At 44.9% G+C, this 16055-nt stretch overlaps 1 protein-coding gene across 1 annotated transcript in view; it reads left to right on the top strand.

The window, feature by feature from the left end:
- Nucleotides 1–1291: 1291 nt before the first annotated feature.
- rab11fip5.L (RAB11 family interacting protein 5 (class 1) L homeolog) overlaps nucleotides 1292–16055 on the top strand; it is a 30760-nt gene continuing 15996 nt past the window's right edge. The window contains exons 1-2 of the mRNA XM_041586763.1: nucleotides 1292–1750; nucleotides 15153–15607. Coding sequence (XP_041442697.1) covers nucleotides 1395–1750; nucleotides 15153–15607 — 811 coding nt within the window. The 5' untranslated portion in view covers nucleotides 1292–1394. The remainder of the gene's footprint in view (nucleotides 1751–15152; nucleotides 15608–16055) is intronic.

Genomic DNA, 16055 nt, shown 5'->3' with positions numbered 1-16055 from the left:
CAACAACCCCATACTCCATAGATACTGCTAGATACCCCAAGAGCTAAATAGAAGCCCACATTATATAACCCTATGTACCCTTATATACCCTATACAAACACCCATACCGCATTATAACCGCTATAATGTCCCATAACGTAAAAGTATACTAGCTATGATACCCCCTATAATAATGAAAATATAACGCACTAGAAGCACCTTATATACCCATATGACTCCTAAATATGCAGATACTACTATGACGACATGTAACCAGTATAGCCATATACGAAAATATAAATAATAATGATATAACACCTTAATATACCCCTATGCATACACCTATATGCCATGATAGTGCCCCCTTATACCTTATACTACTATATATACTGCTATGCACCCCTTATATAACTATATATATATATATATATATATATATATATACATATATATACACACACACCCCTATACACCTTGTGTGTGTGTGTGTGTGTGTGTGTATATATATCCCTATACAGGTAGTTCAGTGCATGTGGGTACAAAGGAGATTTATGTTTTGGGGGTGATTACGATGGTTAATCGGGGAGGAGGTGTTGGCTCTGAGTTTATTTGGGTTGAGGGTGTGGGTCTGTATTGGGTCAGTATAGGTTAGATTTAGGGAGTGGTTCTGCATTGGCTAAATATTACTATAAGTACAGGCTGTTATATTTAGCCTCTATGTGCTGCCGCTGCTTCAGGTAAGTGAGGGTGACACAGGTACTCACTGTAAGTAGGTGAGAAGCCCACAGGTACTTATTGTAAGGCACTGGCTAAATGCTGGTGTAACCGAGTACTCACTGTAAGGCTGTAGATAGCTGAGGGTGGCACAGGTACTCATTTTAAGGCTGTAGGTAGCTGAGGATGGTACAGGTACTTATTTTAAGGCCGTAGGTAGGTGAGGGTGGCACAGGCTCTCATTTTAAGGCTGTAGGTAGCTGTGGGTGGCACACATACTAATTTTAAGTCTGTAGGTGAGGGTGGCACAGGTTCTTATTGTAAGGCTGTAGGTGATGTGGCACAGGCTCTGATTTTAAGGCTGTAGGTGAGGGTGGCACAGGTTCTTATCTTAAAGCTGTAGGTAGGTGAGGGTTGCATAGGTACTGTAAGAATATACAAAGGGGAAGTTGGCACAGCTACTCACTGTGCTTTAGATAGGTGAGGGTGGCACAGGTACTGACTGTAAAGCTGTAGGTAGGTGATGGGCCACTATTACACTAGTACGCACAGTAGAGTTGTATGAAGGTGAGGGGATGGGGCACGGCAGGGTTGATAAAGTTGTCTTTATCCTTTCAGATATCCTGTACCAGACCCCCCCTAGAAGTTGATGTGGGGCCACTTTCCTTGGACTGAGTTGTGACCCCTAGAGGCTCGTCCTCATGTTTCTTCGGCCAGAGGCAGAATTGGGCTGGCTCCCTACCCATGTTCAGGTGACTATATTGCAGGCACGGGGACTCCGAGCCAAGGGCAAACATGGCACCAGTGATGCGTACACCTTGATCCAGATAGCCCGGGAGAAGTACAGTACGTCCGTGGTAGAGAAGAGCCCGGGCTCCCCAGAATGGAAGGAGGAATGTTCTTTCGAACTGGCCCCTGGGGCCTTGGAGCGGGCAGAGAACTGCGACCTTCAGCTGACTGTCATGCACCGTGCCCTCATTGGTATGGACCAGTTCCTGGGGCAGGTCTCCATCTCACTGCAGCACGTCTTTCAGGAAGGTCGCTCCCAGAGGAACCAGTGAGTACTACCACATAGCAACCCTTGTCTTCTTGCAGTTACACCTAGCAACTGTATCTGCCATCATCATAGCCCAGTAATGCTAATATCTCCAGACAGCCAATGGTTCCTTCTCATGAGCCCAATTGTCTCTCTTCTCTGTGTATTTGCTTTTATACTGCGGAAAACAACGTGGCAGTGCCCGCCTGTGTAATACATCAAGACAGGAGTAGTAAGTCTGTGTATTATCTACAATTAAAGGCAATAATAACCCTGCAGACCCATTTGGCCCAGTCAGAATATGTTAGACTGGAAATCTGAGTCTTGTGAGGCATCTGCTAGTGGGTCTGTTAGGGATTAGACTGTTGGGCAATAATGGTGTTTTATAGTTCCACCATATAAATCTGCAGGGGGGGGTAGGGGCAAAGCAACTGGCCTATAGAGTAAGTAGTTTGTTCCACTCCCTTCTGGTACAGGGTGTTCTGCAGTATAGTGTTGAGAACTGCATTTTCTTTTATTTTGCCAAAAACAAACATCAGCTTGGTGGACTTGCCCTTTAAACTCTAGAGGAAGCTGCATGTGTGTTATTTAGAGCAGTTTTCCCATGCCTGGGTATGAGAGAGAGCAGGAATAGGCCTCTGTGTTGTGTTTGCTCAGGCTGGTGTACATTACAGGGCCTGTGCCAGCTTGCTCACAAGACCAGTCTCTGCCTCCAGTTATTCCACTGAAACCTGCAGCGTTTTCCTTTCATGTCTCTCATCTTTAGGGTGGCCTATTGGAATTCTCCAGACTGCAGCAGTTTTGTTCTTCCTATAAAAGCTAAAGATTAAAGTGACATGCAGCCGTTACATTCTGTTTATACAGACTTGCCGACTGCTTTGTTTCACGAGAGACTCCGTGCCATCAAAGAGTATTGGTGCTAAGAAGGGGAACACACCCTTCAGGCAAATAAGGTGTATTTTTTATTTTAGAGGGCTCTTTCAAGCAGAACATTTCCCGCTTCTAGCCCTAGATTAGAACAGACATCCGATTGCCTTTAAACAAATGCCCTCCAGGTTTCTGCAGTTTTACACTGCTTAATGTGCCATTATTATTTTACTGTCCCTGCAAAGTGTGCGACCGATTAGTGTTCCCCTGGATATAATTTCCATGCACATGTATCAATGGGGTGGCTGCCCTGTACCCATGCAATGGTTAATAATAATATGCACAGGGAATTCTTGGGCAGCACTTATATACACTAAAATGTAATGGATCGACCTATATAAATATTCCAATATTCTGTCCCATATACAGTGCCCTATGGGGGAGCATATTTCCTACACACTGCTCACTTCCGCTTTTGGGGATGTGACTGCATTAGGAGTAACGGTGGCCATACACATAGAGATCTGCTACGTGGATTTCTCCCTGATATGCCCACATTGAGGTGGGTGATATTGGGCTGATCTGTCTGTGGGCCCAATGATCGGATCATAATGCAGCCAATACGGGTCGGATTGTAGGACCACATCAACGCACAGATGCGGCCATCATCTGAAGGGATTTTTAACCCTGCCCGATCGACATCTGGCCGACTTTCAGCCAGATATCGATAGGGGAAGCCCATCGGAGGGCCCCACACATGGGCAGCAGCTTTTATCAGCCTGTGTTTAGCCAGCTTAAGATCTTTTTTGGGTGGGGGGATGAGCAGTCAGTTTGTAGATTTCATGTGATCTCCGGCTGCTGAATATTCAGTGTAAGCAGCAGACCTCTCCACTTGCTGACTGTTTGCCTAGGGATCTTATCTGCTGATATTAACCCTTTGATGGTCTCCTGTCTGTGATATAAACTACCCAGGGCAATGCCAATATCAAGGGGTTCAGGGTGGGCAGAGTTTAGTAAGTTCGTTTTTTGCCATTTGAATAAATGAACCCCTAATTGTTCATAGGAGATCTTGTTGCCTATGGAGAGTACAGGCAGGTATATGTTGGAACTGATTAGAATGGTGAGGCAGATCTGTGCTCAATCCTTTCCCATGAATCCCTGAGTAAGCAGGAGTGGGTCGTACCCCTCGGACATACAGGCAGGGCCGCTCCTGCTCAGCAAGATTCAGGCAAATGAAAGGGGTTGGGCATGAGTTGCAGAATTCTTTGCTGTCTGTGAGGAATGTGCCAGCTATGAAATAGATTTGCTTTCTTCTGTAACCTGAGAAATTCTACAAGGAACACTTAATTCTTGGAGGCTCCAGGCTCTGCAGGAACACGGCCGGCCCCATAGAGCAGCAGCAGGGATGGTAGGACATCACAGTGGGACACAGCTTTCAATCAATGGTGCCCATAATAGCTCATATTCTCCATGGCACAGAGGGGGCTTATTGTGGCCGTATCTTTTATCCTGACATTGGTTCCTGCCTCCATATCTGCCCCTGTGTTCTGTTTCCTGGGGATTTGGTTTGGCTGCAGAGGAACAGCACTATAATTCTGTTCCTAGGGTTGTGTTACCCGCAGAATAGAACTATTGGCTGGAGTATGAGACTGTTTGCTGGCTGGGGAGCTGCTAAAGGGGAGCCCACTGAGTGTTCAGCACATACACTCACCTTCCTGTTTGCTCAAGTGCAAGGAAATGTGATTCTTTAGCAATGTACTTGCTGCAGCCTCGGCCTCCCTGCTGTGACTGCTGTTACCCAAGTGTTGCTCCATGACCCCCTGCTACAGAGAACAGCACTGGCCTTAAGTCAAGCTGAAATGTCTGTACCCTCAAACTGCCAGCATCTTTTGTATATTATATGCACACTGCTGTTTAACTAGGTATATAAAGTATTCTAACCCCCCCCCCCATGGCCAGAGCCAGTTGCACATCAGCTGTCTGTCTAGCCAGTCCACCAGCTGCATGTCACCTGCTTTAATAAAGGGTATATTTATAATGATGTGCAAAAGGGGATAATATCCGGAAGCAAGAAAATAGTAAGAAATATAGAAAGTGTTAAAAAAAAAAAAATGGTGTTGATTTTTTGGCACTGTACCACATTGATGGATTATTCTAATGCCCCTTAGTTCCACGGCACAAAGAACTCTGAGGTACCATGTTGGGGCTTCAGAACTGAGCATTAATAAAGTATCTGTACAGTATTGGGCAACCGAGCTGTGTGCAATGCTGACCCCGAGCTCCCGGCCTCTTACTGACCATCCCGTGACTCCCTAGAAGCTATTAATAAGCAGTCAGCCCCCACCCATAAATGGAGCAGGGTGCAGTGTCTGGGAGCTCTGTGTCTGCTCATGTTCAGTCCTGTCTCTTCTTCTGAAAGGCGGTGGGGCCCCTGGGGGAGGAAGAGCACAATTGTGTGATATTGTATAAATGTAACTGCACATGGTGCCACTAGGGTTGCCACCTGGACGGTATTTTACAGGCGTGGCCGGTAAAAATGATGGTTGCTCCCAATGTTATTAATAGGGAAAAAAAGATAAATATATAGGAAAGCCGGTGTTTTATTTACAGAAAAGGTGACAACCCTAGGTGCCACTGTTGTTTCTTTGTGCTAAGGCTTCTGGGAAAATTGGTTAGAAAGTTCAGGTAAAGATTTAAGTGTGACTCAGGACAAAGGAATGTTGGCATTAAGCCTCCATATTAACTCCCAACATCCCCTACGTACTGCATGTTCTGTCCTGCACGGGTTGCAAGCTCCAGTCTCTTGCATTGCTACTGGGTGAATAAAACTAAGAAGCAGTCCTAAATAAAGCAATGTCCATTCAGCTGAGCATTGCTTCTCCTTATTCCAAGGCCTGTGTTCCGCAAATGAGCAGAATCCTATAAAATCATTTGCAGACGCTGTGTATTCATACTAGGGATGCACCGAATCCCTAATTTACATATGCAGATTCGGTTTGGCCGGGCAGTAGGAGTCGGCCGAATCCCGAACCGAATCCTGGATTTGGCGCATCCCTAATTTATACCTTGTAGGAAAACCTAGATTCTGAGCTGGAACAGCCATCCTGCCTCAGCCCCTCTAGGCCAAATGCAAATTGGCTCTGTTGCTGAAGACTTGCTAGAACTAGAACACTAGCAGCAGAGTGAGGTTTATTTCCCAGCTTTCTAACTGTAAGATGTAAGGGGTCCGATCATGTGTAACTGACTAATAAAACTGTGCAATATGAGGCTGTGACGCATGTGGGATGCTTTGCCCTAGAAATCTCCGTCACGCTAACTGATCTGACTGCTTCTTGTGTTAATGGTCACAATTAATAACCAGGTCAGGGAACAACATGGCTGCCTGACTGGAGCTAGCACACATTGTAGAGGCCCTCAGGAGTTTAGGGAGAGGTTGTGCCAGTCTAGTGGCGAATACACAACCTGTGCCATGAGAAGAGGAATGTGTGTTTACTGGTGTTTCCTAAGGTAAAGGGAATGCAAAGCCAGGTACAGGCAGAATATTTGTATGGCAATTTACACAGTCAGCACCCTCACCTCCAAAAGACTTTAGTATGATGCACGTCAAACGGTTCCCAGCCTCAATCCGTTCATCAATTCAAATTGCAGTAATAGACGGCACCAATCATTGATTTGTTGTCTTAAAATGCCTTTATTGGGACATAGGCTCTGACCCCAAACACCCGGCAACGTTTCAGACCTTTCACGGTCTTATCTCAAGGCTTGAGAAAAGACCGTGAAAGGTCTGAAACGTTGCCGGGTGTTTGGGGTCAGAGCCTATGTCCCAATAAAGGCATTTTAAGACAACAAATCAATGATTGGTGCCGTCTATTACTGCAATTAGAATATTTGTATGGGAAACACTGCTCACATATTCCTTAGGGCAGTGATGTATGTAATATGTCAATTATGGTGACCTATATAAGGGCACTGACCCACATAAACTTGTTTCCCCAGTCTGTCAGGTCATAAACCTAAATACCAGCGAGTGCACCTTCTGCCTGACAACTGGGGTTGAAGGTTAAACGTGATGGGTGTGTGCTTTTTTTATTTTGTCAACCTCATCCGGCCTTGCACCCCACTCTGCTAGTAAAGGTCAGTTCTTGTCATAGGTAGGGTTGCCGCCTTTTTTTAAAAAATTTACAGGAGAGTGATGGGGCGGTAACGCCGTGATGTAAAAAGGGGCGGAGCCACGTGTAAATGGGAAGACTGTGACGTATAAGGGACAGGGGCCCATCGCGAGAGGGGCAGAAGACTAAGGAGTGGTAAGTTTCTGCCGGAGGGCCAAGGGCTTTTGTTAAAGGTATTACAAATTACCGGCAGCTACATTGCCGGTAAATTTGTAATACCGGCCCCGGCAGGTATTTTACCGGCTAGGCCGGTAAAATACCGGCCGGGTGGCAACCCTAGTCATAGGGTGGGTGTCTTGGAACAGATAGGAGAGTGGCAAGGTTTCCCTGGGTGCTGTGTGACCAGTCCAAGAAGACACTGGCACACAAGGCAAGTAGCAGCAGGGTTATACCCTTGCGTGTTTATTCAGCAGACGTGCAACGTTTCGGGGTCAGACCCCTTTGTCAAGCACCTTCTTGCATTGCTGTGTGACCAGTAACGTGTGTGTATATATAATTTGGGCGACTCTGCTGCTAAATATATGAAGCAAAGTGGGTCGAGGCCAAAGGAAATTGCTTTGTTTTGCTTTTACTCATGTGGAGATTTGTATTTCCTGTTTAGTCATGTGACTTCCTGTGTTTTCTTTCTTCAATACCAATTGCTTAGCAATGAATCGAATCAACACCATAAGTCATGTGACTGTACAGCCCTCCACAGCCACAGGGGATAATGTTTGTGTGTAGATAACCCTATGGCTACAGGTTGTTCTGCACAGCAATTGTGCTTTATTCTTAGAGGAATGAAGCAGCCGCAACAGGATAATCCAAACCCGACCAGTGCGTATTATAATAAATAAAGTACCCCCTGTTGCAAAATATGAGGATATTAGAAGTCGCCTTCAGCCTCATGCTTTCATATAGGAACTCCTCGGTAACTTATATCCTTGTATTTTACATGAGGGGGTACTTTATTCACTATGTAATAAACCCAGACCCCCTGGCTATCTTGAAAGAAGGGGGTTCTACTTTAGGGGCCAGGGATATTTATTTAGATCTGGGAAACACCTTGAAATTATCAGCAGTCTCTCTGTACTAATTGGTGGTGCAGCTGATGTTCCTATTGTTTTACACATCAAAGGCTCTTTAGGGAACCACCCCAACAGATCTATTTTATGTGTGCCCCCTGCGGAGTCTGTGCAGTGTGGGAACTCCCAAAGTCACATGTTCTCATTAACTTTAGAGCTTCTGAGGGGGAGCAGCAAGATCCCTATATCTTGTCATGAAGTGAAAGACAGAACTGCCGGGGGAGCTTCAAGGCCCCTAAATTTATCTTTACGTGAAGAGAAGACAGAACTGCTCAGGGGAGAGGCAAGGCCCCGTATATCTTACATAGTTACATAGTTAAATTGGGTTGAATAAAGACAAAGTCCATCAAGTTCAACCCCTCCAAATGAAAACCCAGCCCCATACACACACCCCTCCCTACTTTTAATTAAATTCTATATACCCATATCTATACTAACTATAGAGTTTAGTATCACAATAGCCTTTGTATTATGTCTGTCCAAAAAATCATCCAAGTCCCTCTTATAGTCATTAACTGAATCAGCATCACAACATCACCCGGCAGTGCATTCCCCAACCTCACTGTCCTCACTGTGATGAACCCCCTACTCTGTTCCTTTAAATGAAACTTCTTTTCCTCTAGTCTGAAGGGGAGGCCTCTGGTACGTGATTCTCTTTATGGGTAAAAAGGTCCCCTGCTATTTGTCTATAATGTCCTCTAATGTACTTGTAAAGTCTAATCATGTCCCCTCACAAGCGCCTTTTTTCCAGAGAAAACAACCCCAACCTTGTCAGTCTCCCCTCATAATTTAACTCTTCCCTCCCTCTAACCAGTTTAGTTGCACTTAGTCTCTGCACTCTCTCCAGCTCATTTATATCCCTCTTAAGGACTGGAGTCCAAAACTGCCCCCATACTCCAGATGAGGCCTCACCAGGGACCTATAAAGAGACAGAATTATGTTTCATCCCTTGAGTTAATGCCCTTTTTTATACAAGACAGAACTTTATTTGCTTTAGTAGCCACAGAATGACACTGCCCAGAATTAGACAACTTGTTATCTACAAAAACCCCAAGATCCTTCTCATTTAAGGAAACTCCCAACACACTGCCATTTAGTGTATAACTTGCATTTATATTATTTTTGCCAAAGTGCATAACCTGCATTTATCAACATTGAACCTCATTTTCCAGTTTGCTGCCCAGTTTTCCAGTTTAGACAAATCACTGTGCAAAGTGGCAGCATCCTGCATGGAACCTATAGTTCTGCACAATTTAGTATCATCTGCACAAATAGAAACAGTACTTTCAATGCCCACCTCCAGGTCATTAATAAACAAGTTAAAAAGCAAGGGACCTAAATTGTTATTTTCTATTAAGTCCAGTATCTTATCCTTTATTAACCCTTCAAAAAGCTTTCCTACCACTGACGTCAGATTAACTGGCCTAAAGTTTTGAGGCAGAAAACGGGATCCCTTTTTGATTAGCAGCACCACAATTCGTCAGTCTCTTTGCACCATGCCAGACCTCAATGAATCCTGAATAATTAGAGGTTTGGCAATCACAGAGCTAAGCTCGCTATGTACCCTGGGATGAATACCATCTGGTCCCGGGCCTTTGTTTATCTTAACAAGTTCTAGTCTCTTTTGAATTTCCTCATGTATCAACCATGCATCATTAGTTGTATTACTAGAATTGGGACTGTTGATAAGGAAACCCTCACTTACTGGTTCCTCATTTCCTCACAGACGAAAAATACGAGTTCAGAATCTGAGCTTTTTTTTTTTGTTCCCATCAACCAGCTGACCCTCCTGATATTAAAGGTCCCACCCCTTCCTGCTTCATTTTTTTACTATTAACATGTTTAAAAAATTATTTTGGATTCCTTTTACTGCTTGCTGCAATATTCTTTCCATATCGATTTTAGCTTGCCTTATAGCTTTTATGCATGATTTATTGGCCTCCTTGTACCTTATAAATGATTCGGCTGTCCCAGCTAACTTGAAAGCCTTAAAAGCAGGTCTTTTCTTACCAACGTCAACACCATCACTTCTATTGAACCCAAAAGGTTTTGATTTGCAACAACGTTCCTTGCTTACAAGTGGAATATACTGACAAGTATATTTATTAAGCAGCATTTTAAAAACTTCCCATTTTTGTTCTGTGTTTAACCCTGTGAAAAGCATTTCCCACTTAATATGTTGCAGAGATGCCCTTATACTGTCAAAGTTTGCACGTCTGAAATTTAGTGTTTTAGTTCGTCCCTTATAGAATTGCTTCTGCAACAGAATCTCAAAGGAGACCATGTTATGATCACTATTCCCTAAATGCCCCTCACCCACACAAATGCTAGAGATGAGTTCAGTATTATTAGTTATTACAAGGTCCAGTCACGTTTCATCCCAATTATATCATAATTTTTAGAGCATGCAATTAATTCTAGGTCTCCCATTTGACCTGACAAACTCTGTGCATTTGCAGCATACAGCGGCGGTTACTATTTTACTTTTGAAATTTGCATTACTTAGTGAAGAATTATATGTTAAGTTAGTATTATTCTGTTTTCCTTGTAACAGAGGGACCTCCTTAGCTGGTAAACTGTATGCCCCCCTCACTCCTCCCCCATGGCCCCTTACTAATCCCACTGCCCCGTCTACCCTAGCTTCCCCATAATTCTTTATCTCACCCGCCCCGCCCCCCATGCCTTGTTTAAACACTCCTCCAACCTCTTAGCCATTCTTTCCCCTAGAACAGTGGACCCCCTTCCATTGAGGTGCAAACCGCCATGACTGTATAGGTTGTACCCCAAGGAAAAATCAGCCCAGTGCTGTAGGAACCCAAACCCTTCCTTCCTACACCAAGACTTGAGCCATGCATTTAGCTCCCTAAACTCTCGCTGTCTTCCTAAACTTGCACGTGGCACAGGCAAAAATTCAGAAAAAATTACATTGGAAGGCTTTCTCTTGATCTTAGAGCCTAGATCCCTGAAATTACTCTTGAAGGTCTTCCATCTACCATCTATTTTGTCATAAGTACCGATATGTACTAAGACAGTTGGGTCATGCCCATCCCCACCCAATAATTTATCTACCCGATCAACCACATGCCGAACCCTGGCACCAGGAAGACAGCAAACTGTTCGGTTATAGTGATCCGTATGACGGATAACCCTATCCACTTTCCTAATAATTGAATCCCCTACAACTACAATCTTCCAGACTCTGATCTCCTCCCCACCACTACTAGAGAAACTGGTCTCCCGGCTATTAGAGAGATCAGCCCCATCTAGAATTGGCAATCCAGAGTTCACACTCCCATCTTCTTCATATAATCTGGCGATCTGATGGGATTCATAAAACCCTGATCAGCCTCCATTTTCCTTTTGCCCACTTTAGATTTTCTAACTGTCACCCAGCTAGCTGCCTCAGTATCCTGCTGCTGTTCTGTTCCCCCCCCCCCAAACTATCTGGTTCTGCTCAGTGAGCAAGAGACTCCAAGATTAAAACACTGCGTATCTTGACAGCGCTATATAAATAAATGATGATGAAGATTGTCAATCGACCGCAGTGTTGCAATTTGTTGCTCTAGCTCCAGCCTCCAAAGTGGCAATTTGCTCACAACCACCACAGAGGTAAGCAGTTTGGATCTCTTGTTTCTAATCTGCATTCATATGCACAGTTTGCCGAATCAAATCCTAATTTGCATATGTAAATTAGGGCAGGAGGGAAATCACATGACTTTTTGTCACAAAACAAGGGAGTAAAAAGTTCCCCCTTCCCATCCTTAAATTAGGGTTCGGTATTCGGCCGAATCTTTCAGGGTTTGGCCAAATCCAAAATAGTGGATTCGGTGCATCCCTAGTCCAAACTGAAATCTCTATCGGCCTGGAGCCCCTTGGTGGACACACGTTCTCCTCCCTTCCCCTCGCATTGTTGGCCTGCACTAATGGAATAATGAGATATGGCTGTTCGTGTGGCTGGTCAAATTGCACAATATCTTTCCGTTTAGCCCACAGGCTGATTGGCAATTGTTCAGATAATTTTGTTATTTAATAAGAAATCCCTTGGGTTGGGTGGGAGATGCAGGCGAGGGCCAGGCCATGAATAAAGGCTGTGGCAGAGGGCACAGAACAGACATGTGGGTCGAGGGAGCAGTTGGCCGTTGGTTTGGCCGTGAAAGGCCTGCACTTTTTCCAGGTTTATCTGTTATGGAAATGTTGTGTCATTTCCTCCCAATGCTGTGAGCTCTGTGGCTCAGCCCTACAGATAATCGCTTTTCCTGCAGTTACACATTGCTATGGACTTACTGATAGGGTGAGACTTGTTGGGGCCTGCTGAGCATCACTGCAGCAACACCCCTTATTTTACCCTACGGTGCCCCCTCCTAGCCCACTATTCTCCATTTTCTCTCTTCGATCAGATGCTCCCTGTAATAGTGTATCAAAGGGTCACATTGGATTTATATTCTTAGGGTTTGCATCCCCTTTAACATGACAGAGAAGCCAGTTGGGTTTTCAGTGAGGGGGGCGACAGGGTGAGGGATAGTGCTGTGTGGGAGAGGATTCCAGAGAAGGGAGCTGCCTGCCTGGAACTGGGTCCCCAGTGTCTGTGCTGGGGGGGGGGGGAGAGTTTGGGAAATTCTAACTGCGGATCTTGTGAGACGAGCCCCGTGGGAACCTGCATTTATTGTCAGCGGGACATGATACTTAGGGACTTCCCTGAGCTGAACATGGCTGCCTGCATCTTTCTGGCTCTCATGTTGGGATAGAAGGGAATTGTATTTGTTTGATCTGCATTATTTTCTGTCACATTGTGCAGCCCTGACTCTGTTTTTTTTGGGGGGGGGGAATAGCTAGAACCCCTGCCATAAAGCAAGGTAAAACTGCTGTGTGTTTGCCAGAAAGGAAGTAGAAACCTTGACTTGCGTGTCCAGAAATACCTGCCCCAGGTTCATAAAACCCTTTTTTATTCTGATGGTGGTGGCTGCTGCATGTTCATTGGGTATAATGCCACTCATAGTCTGCGAAGCAACCAGAAGTGACCCCTTGTCTCTTACCCCAGGGGGACCAATGAGTGCTTTGCTGCGAGGTGGGACTGTACCATATCGTAACATTATTTGGCACATTACACTACTACTATAGGAAGCTATATAGGAAGGTCTCCCCCCCCCGCTCATGAGTTGGTACATCCCGGCCTTGTGGCAGTTGCATTGGTTAAACTGCCTGGTGAGGTGCTGAGGGGCAAATGCTGCTTGGTTGCGGTGGGTATTTTCCAAATTGCTGTACGGTGATTCTGTTGACAAGAAGAGGGGGTTCTGTGCTGAGAAGACGTTTGATTCCCCCCCCTCCAGATTCCCCCCCCCCCAATGTAAAGAGTTGGGGAGCAACACAAGCATGAAAAAGTCCCTTGGGGTGCCAAATAAGGGATGTGATTGGCTATTTGGCAGCCCCTATGTGGCCTGACAGTCTACAAGAGGCTCTACTTGGCACTATACTTGGTTTTTATTCAATTACAACTAGGGATGCACCGAATCCACTATTTTAGATTCGGCCGAACCCCCGAATCTTTTGCGAAGATTTGACCGAATACCAAATCTGAACCCTAATTTGCATATGCAAATTAAGGGTGGGAAGGGGAAACCATTTTTTACTAGTTTTCTGACAAAAAGTCAATCGATTTCCCTCCCCGCCCCTAATTTGCATATGCAAAGTCGGATTTGGTTCGGCCGGGCAGAAGGATTCGGCCGAATACTGCTGAAAAAGGCCAAATCCTGAACGGAATCCTGGATTCGGTGCATCCCTAATTAAAACATGCTTTCAAGCTTGGAATTCAAAAATAAGCATCTGTTTTGAGGACCCTGAGAGCAACTTTGGGTTGGAGAGTAACATGTTGCTTACGAGCTACTGGTTGGGGATCACTGGACTAAGGTATAGTGAGGAGTGTGCCATAAAGGCCAGGCACAGTACTTGGGGATTAGGGGCCTTTCTTCTATCCAATATCTGGACTCTGATTGTGAGCACTGCAAGTAGCTCCCTACAAGTTGGGCATAGTGATTCCCTGCTCCAAAGAGCTTACAGTCTAGTTTGGAGCCTCACGTACAGCAAGGTTTGCCCATAGTAGTAGGTAGAACTCCCAGTGCCCTGTGAGCTGTAGGTGCAGAAACCCTTCTCACACGTTTGGGGACAATAAAAGGCTTGTGAAATTTTGGGTGTAATTCTTTCGTGGTTGTGTCACTACGGATACAACTGCTGATTCATGGGTCACTGGTTATTCTTATCGGATGTGGTTTAACTCATCTCTGTGCATGGAACTTGTTCTGCTTTTAGCTATATCTTCATATTATACTGGGCCTAAGGGAATCCTTATAGCCGCTCCCTCCCATATGTATTAATAGCCGCTCCCTCCCATATGTATTAATGCCGTTGGTCACTATAACGGGCCACGACTTGCGGTTAGTGGCTGGGGATTATGGGAAACACCATTGGGGAGGGAACATCTGCAGCTGAAGAGATAGTGGGATGTATTTGTGGATTTCCTGGGTTCAGGGAGTTTTAACCTTTTCTGGAAATATTTTTCCCGGTTCCCTCCTCCTGTAACAGTCTACTCTGTATATAACCGAGCGCCTCAGGGATGTAATATATAAAATATTGCCCTGACAACCACTCCAGCTGCTGTACCAGACATTTGCTCAGGCCTTAAGCAATGGCAGCTTCCTATTATTATATATGAGGAAAGTAACAGTTGAGGGCTGCAGTGAGTTCACCTTTATAATATTTGTAGAGAGGGATTTTAGCTGTTCTATTGGTGGGACATAAGGTGATTTCTGGAGTTTGGGCAGTTGCTGAGTGAGGACAGTCTGTGGGGAAGTCCCTAGTTTATAGCAGCACATTTCCCTCCAAAACTCTTCCACCACATCACCTGACTGAGCCAGCCAATCAGAGCACAGGTAGCTTCCTGTCAGCAGCCTTCTCTTTCCACAATTCTGTGTTTATATAAAATAAGAATGGCAGGTCTGGCCCCTCTCCTCCTCCTTTTAGTGCCCTGTGCGACCCCCAGCAGGCAGCCATGTTTATATAGTGAATAAAATATAAGGATATTATAAGATACTGAGGTGTTTCATGACCATATAAAAGCACAAGGCAGGTCATGGAACTCTGAGGGGACTTTTAATATCATTTAATCCGTTTAATATTCTAATACACTTGTTTCAGTGAGTCATGTGACAGAAATGACATCACTAAGCTCTGAATATAACCAATGACCTCACTAAGCTCTGTTTATAAGGATATCGTTGACAGGATATTCATGGCTCTTGTGTATTATATACATATTCTTGTTGTCTCTAGGTGGTACAAACTTCGCTCCAAGCCAGGCAAGAAGGAGAAGGAAAGAGGTGAAATCCAAGTCTCCATTCAGTTCACACGGAACAACCTGACAGCCAGCATGTTCGACCTCTCCATTAAGGACAAGCCCAAGACCCCCTTTGGGAAGCTGAAGGACAAAATGAAAGTCAAGAAGCTGTTTGACATGGAGTCCTCCTCAGCCATCATACCGAGCAGTGTCGGCCGCCTGGACAGTGACGATGAGGATGAAAAGAAGCCCAAATCAAAGGCTGCCTTATTCCTCAAGGGACGTCTTCGCAAGAACTCCCTCACCAGATCCAACACCTCTCTGGGATCTGACAGCACCATCTCCTCCACCAGTGGAACTGTGGCCAACACTCCCGGGATCTCTATTGTACTTCCAGACCCCGGCAGGAAACCCGCATCCAGGAATAGCAGTCTCTCCACAGAACCTTCTGGTAAGTCCTTGTGATTGGCTGTTTGTGCTGAAAATGACTTTTCTAACACTATATAATAATATTTCATATTTTCCGTTCTAACAGTCCTCACAAGGCTGTTTGAGAGCAAGAAATCAACTACTAAATCCGTTGGCTGTCAGAGAAAACCTTGTGTGTATAACCCTAATTCTGACTTCAGCCTTGAAAGGCAGCTGTAGACTTTTATTCAGTTACTGCTGGCGCCCAGTTTTGGCTCCATTTTTAAAAAGGCACATTTTTTCCCACTGTTTTTATTGCAGAATTGTACTTAGTACAGGGGAATACCTATGCTACCATAGTTTTATGGGATCTCTCTGTACAGACTATGAGCAAACTTAGGGGAATGTTCCTGCTGAATTGTGCTTAGTACAGGGAATACCTATGCTGCCATAGTTTTATGGGATCTCTGTACAGAGTATGAGCAAATTTA

The sequence above is a fragment of the Xenopus laevis genome, chromosome 1L, assembly GCF_017654675.1.
Source record: "Xenopus laevis strain J_2021 chromosome 1L, Xenopus_laevis_v10.1, whole genome shotgun sequence".
Lineage (NCBI taxonomy): Eukaryota > Metazoa > Chordata > Amphibia > Anura > Pipidae > Xenopus > Xenopus laevis.
This window is presented reverse-complemented; position numbering and strand designations above follow the sequence as displayed.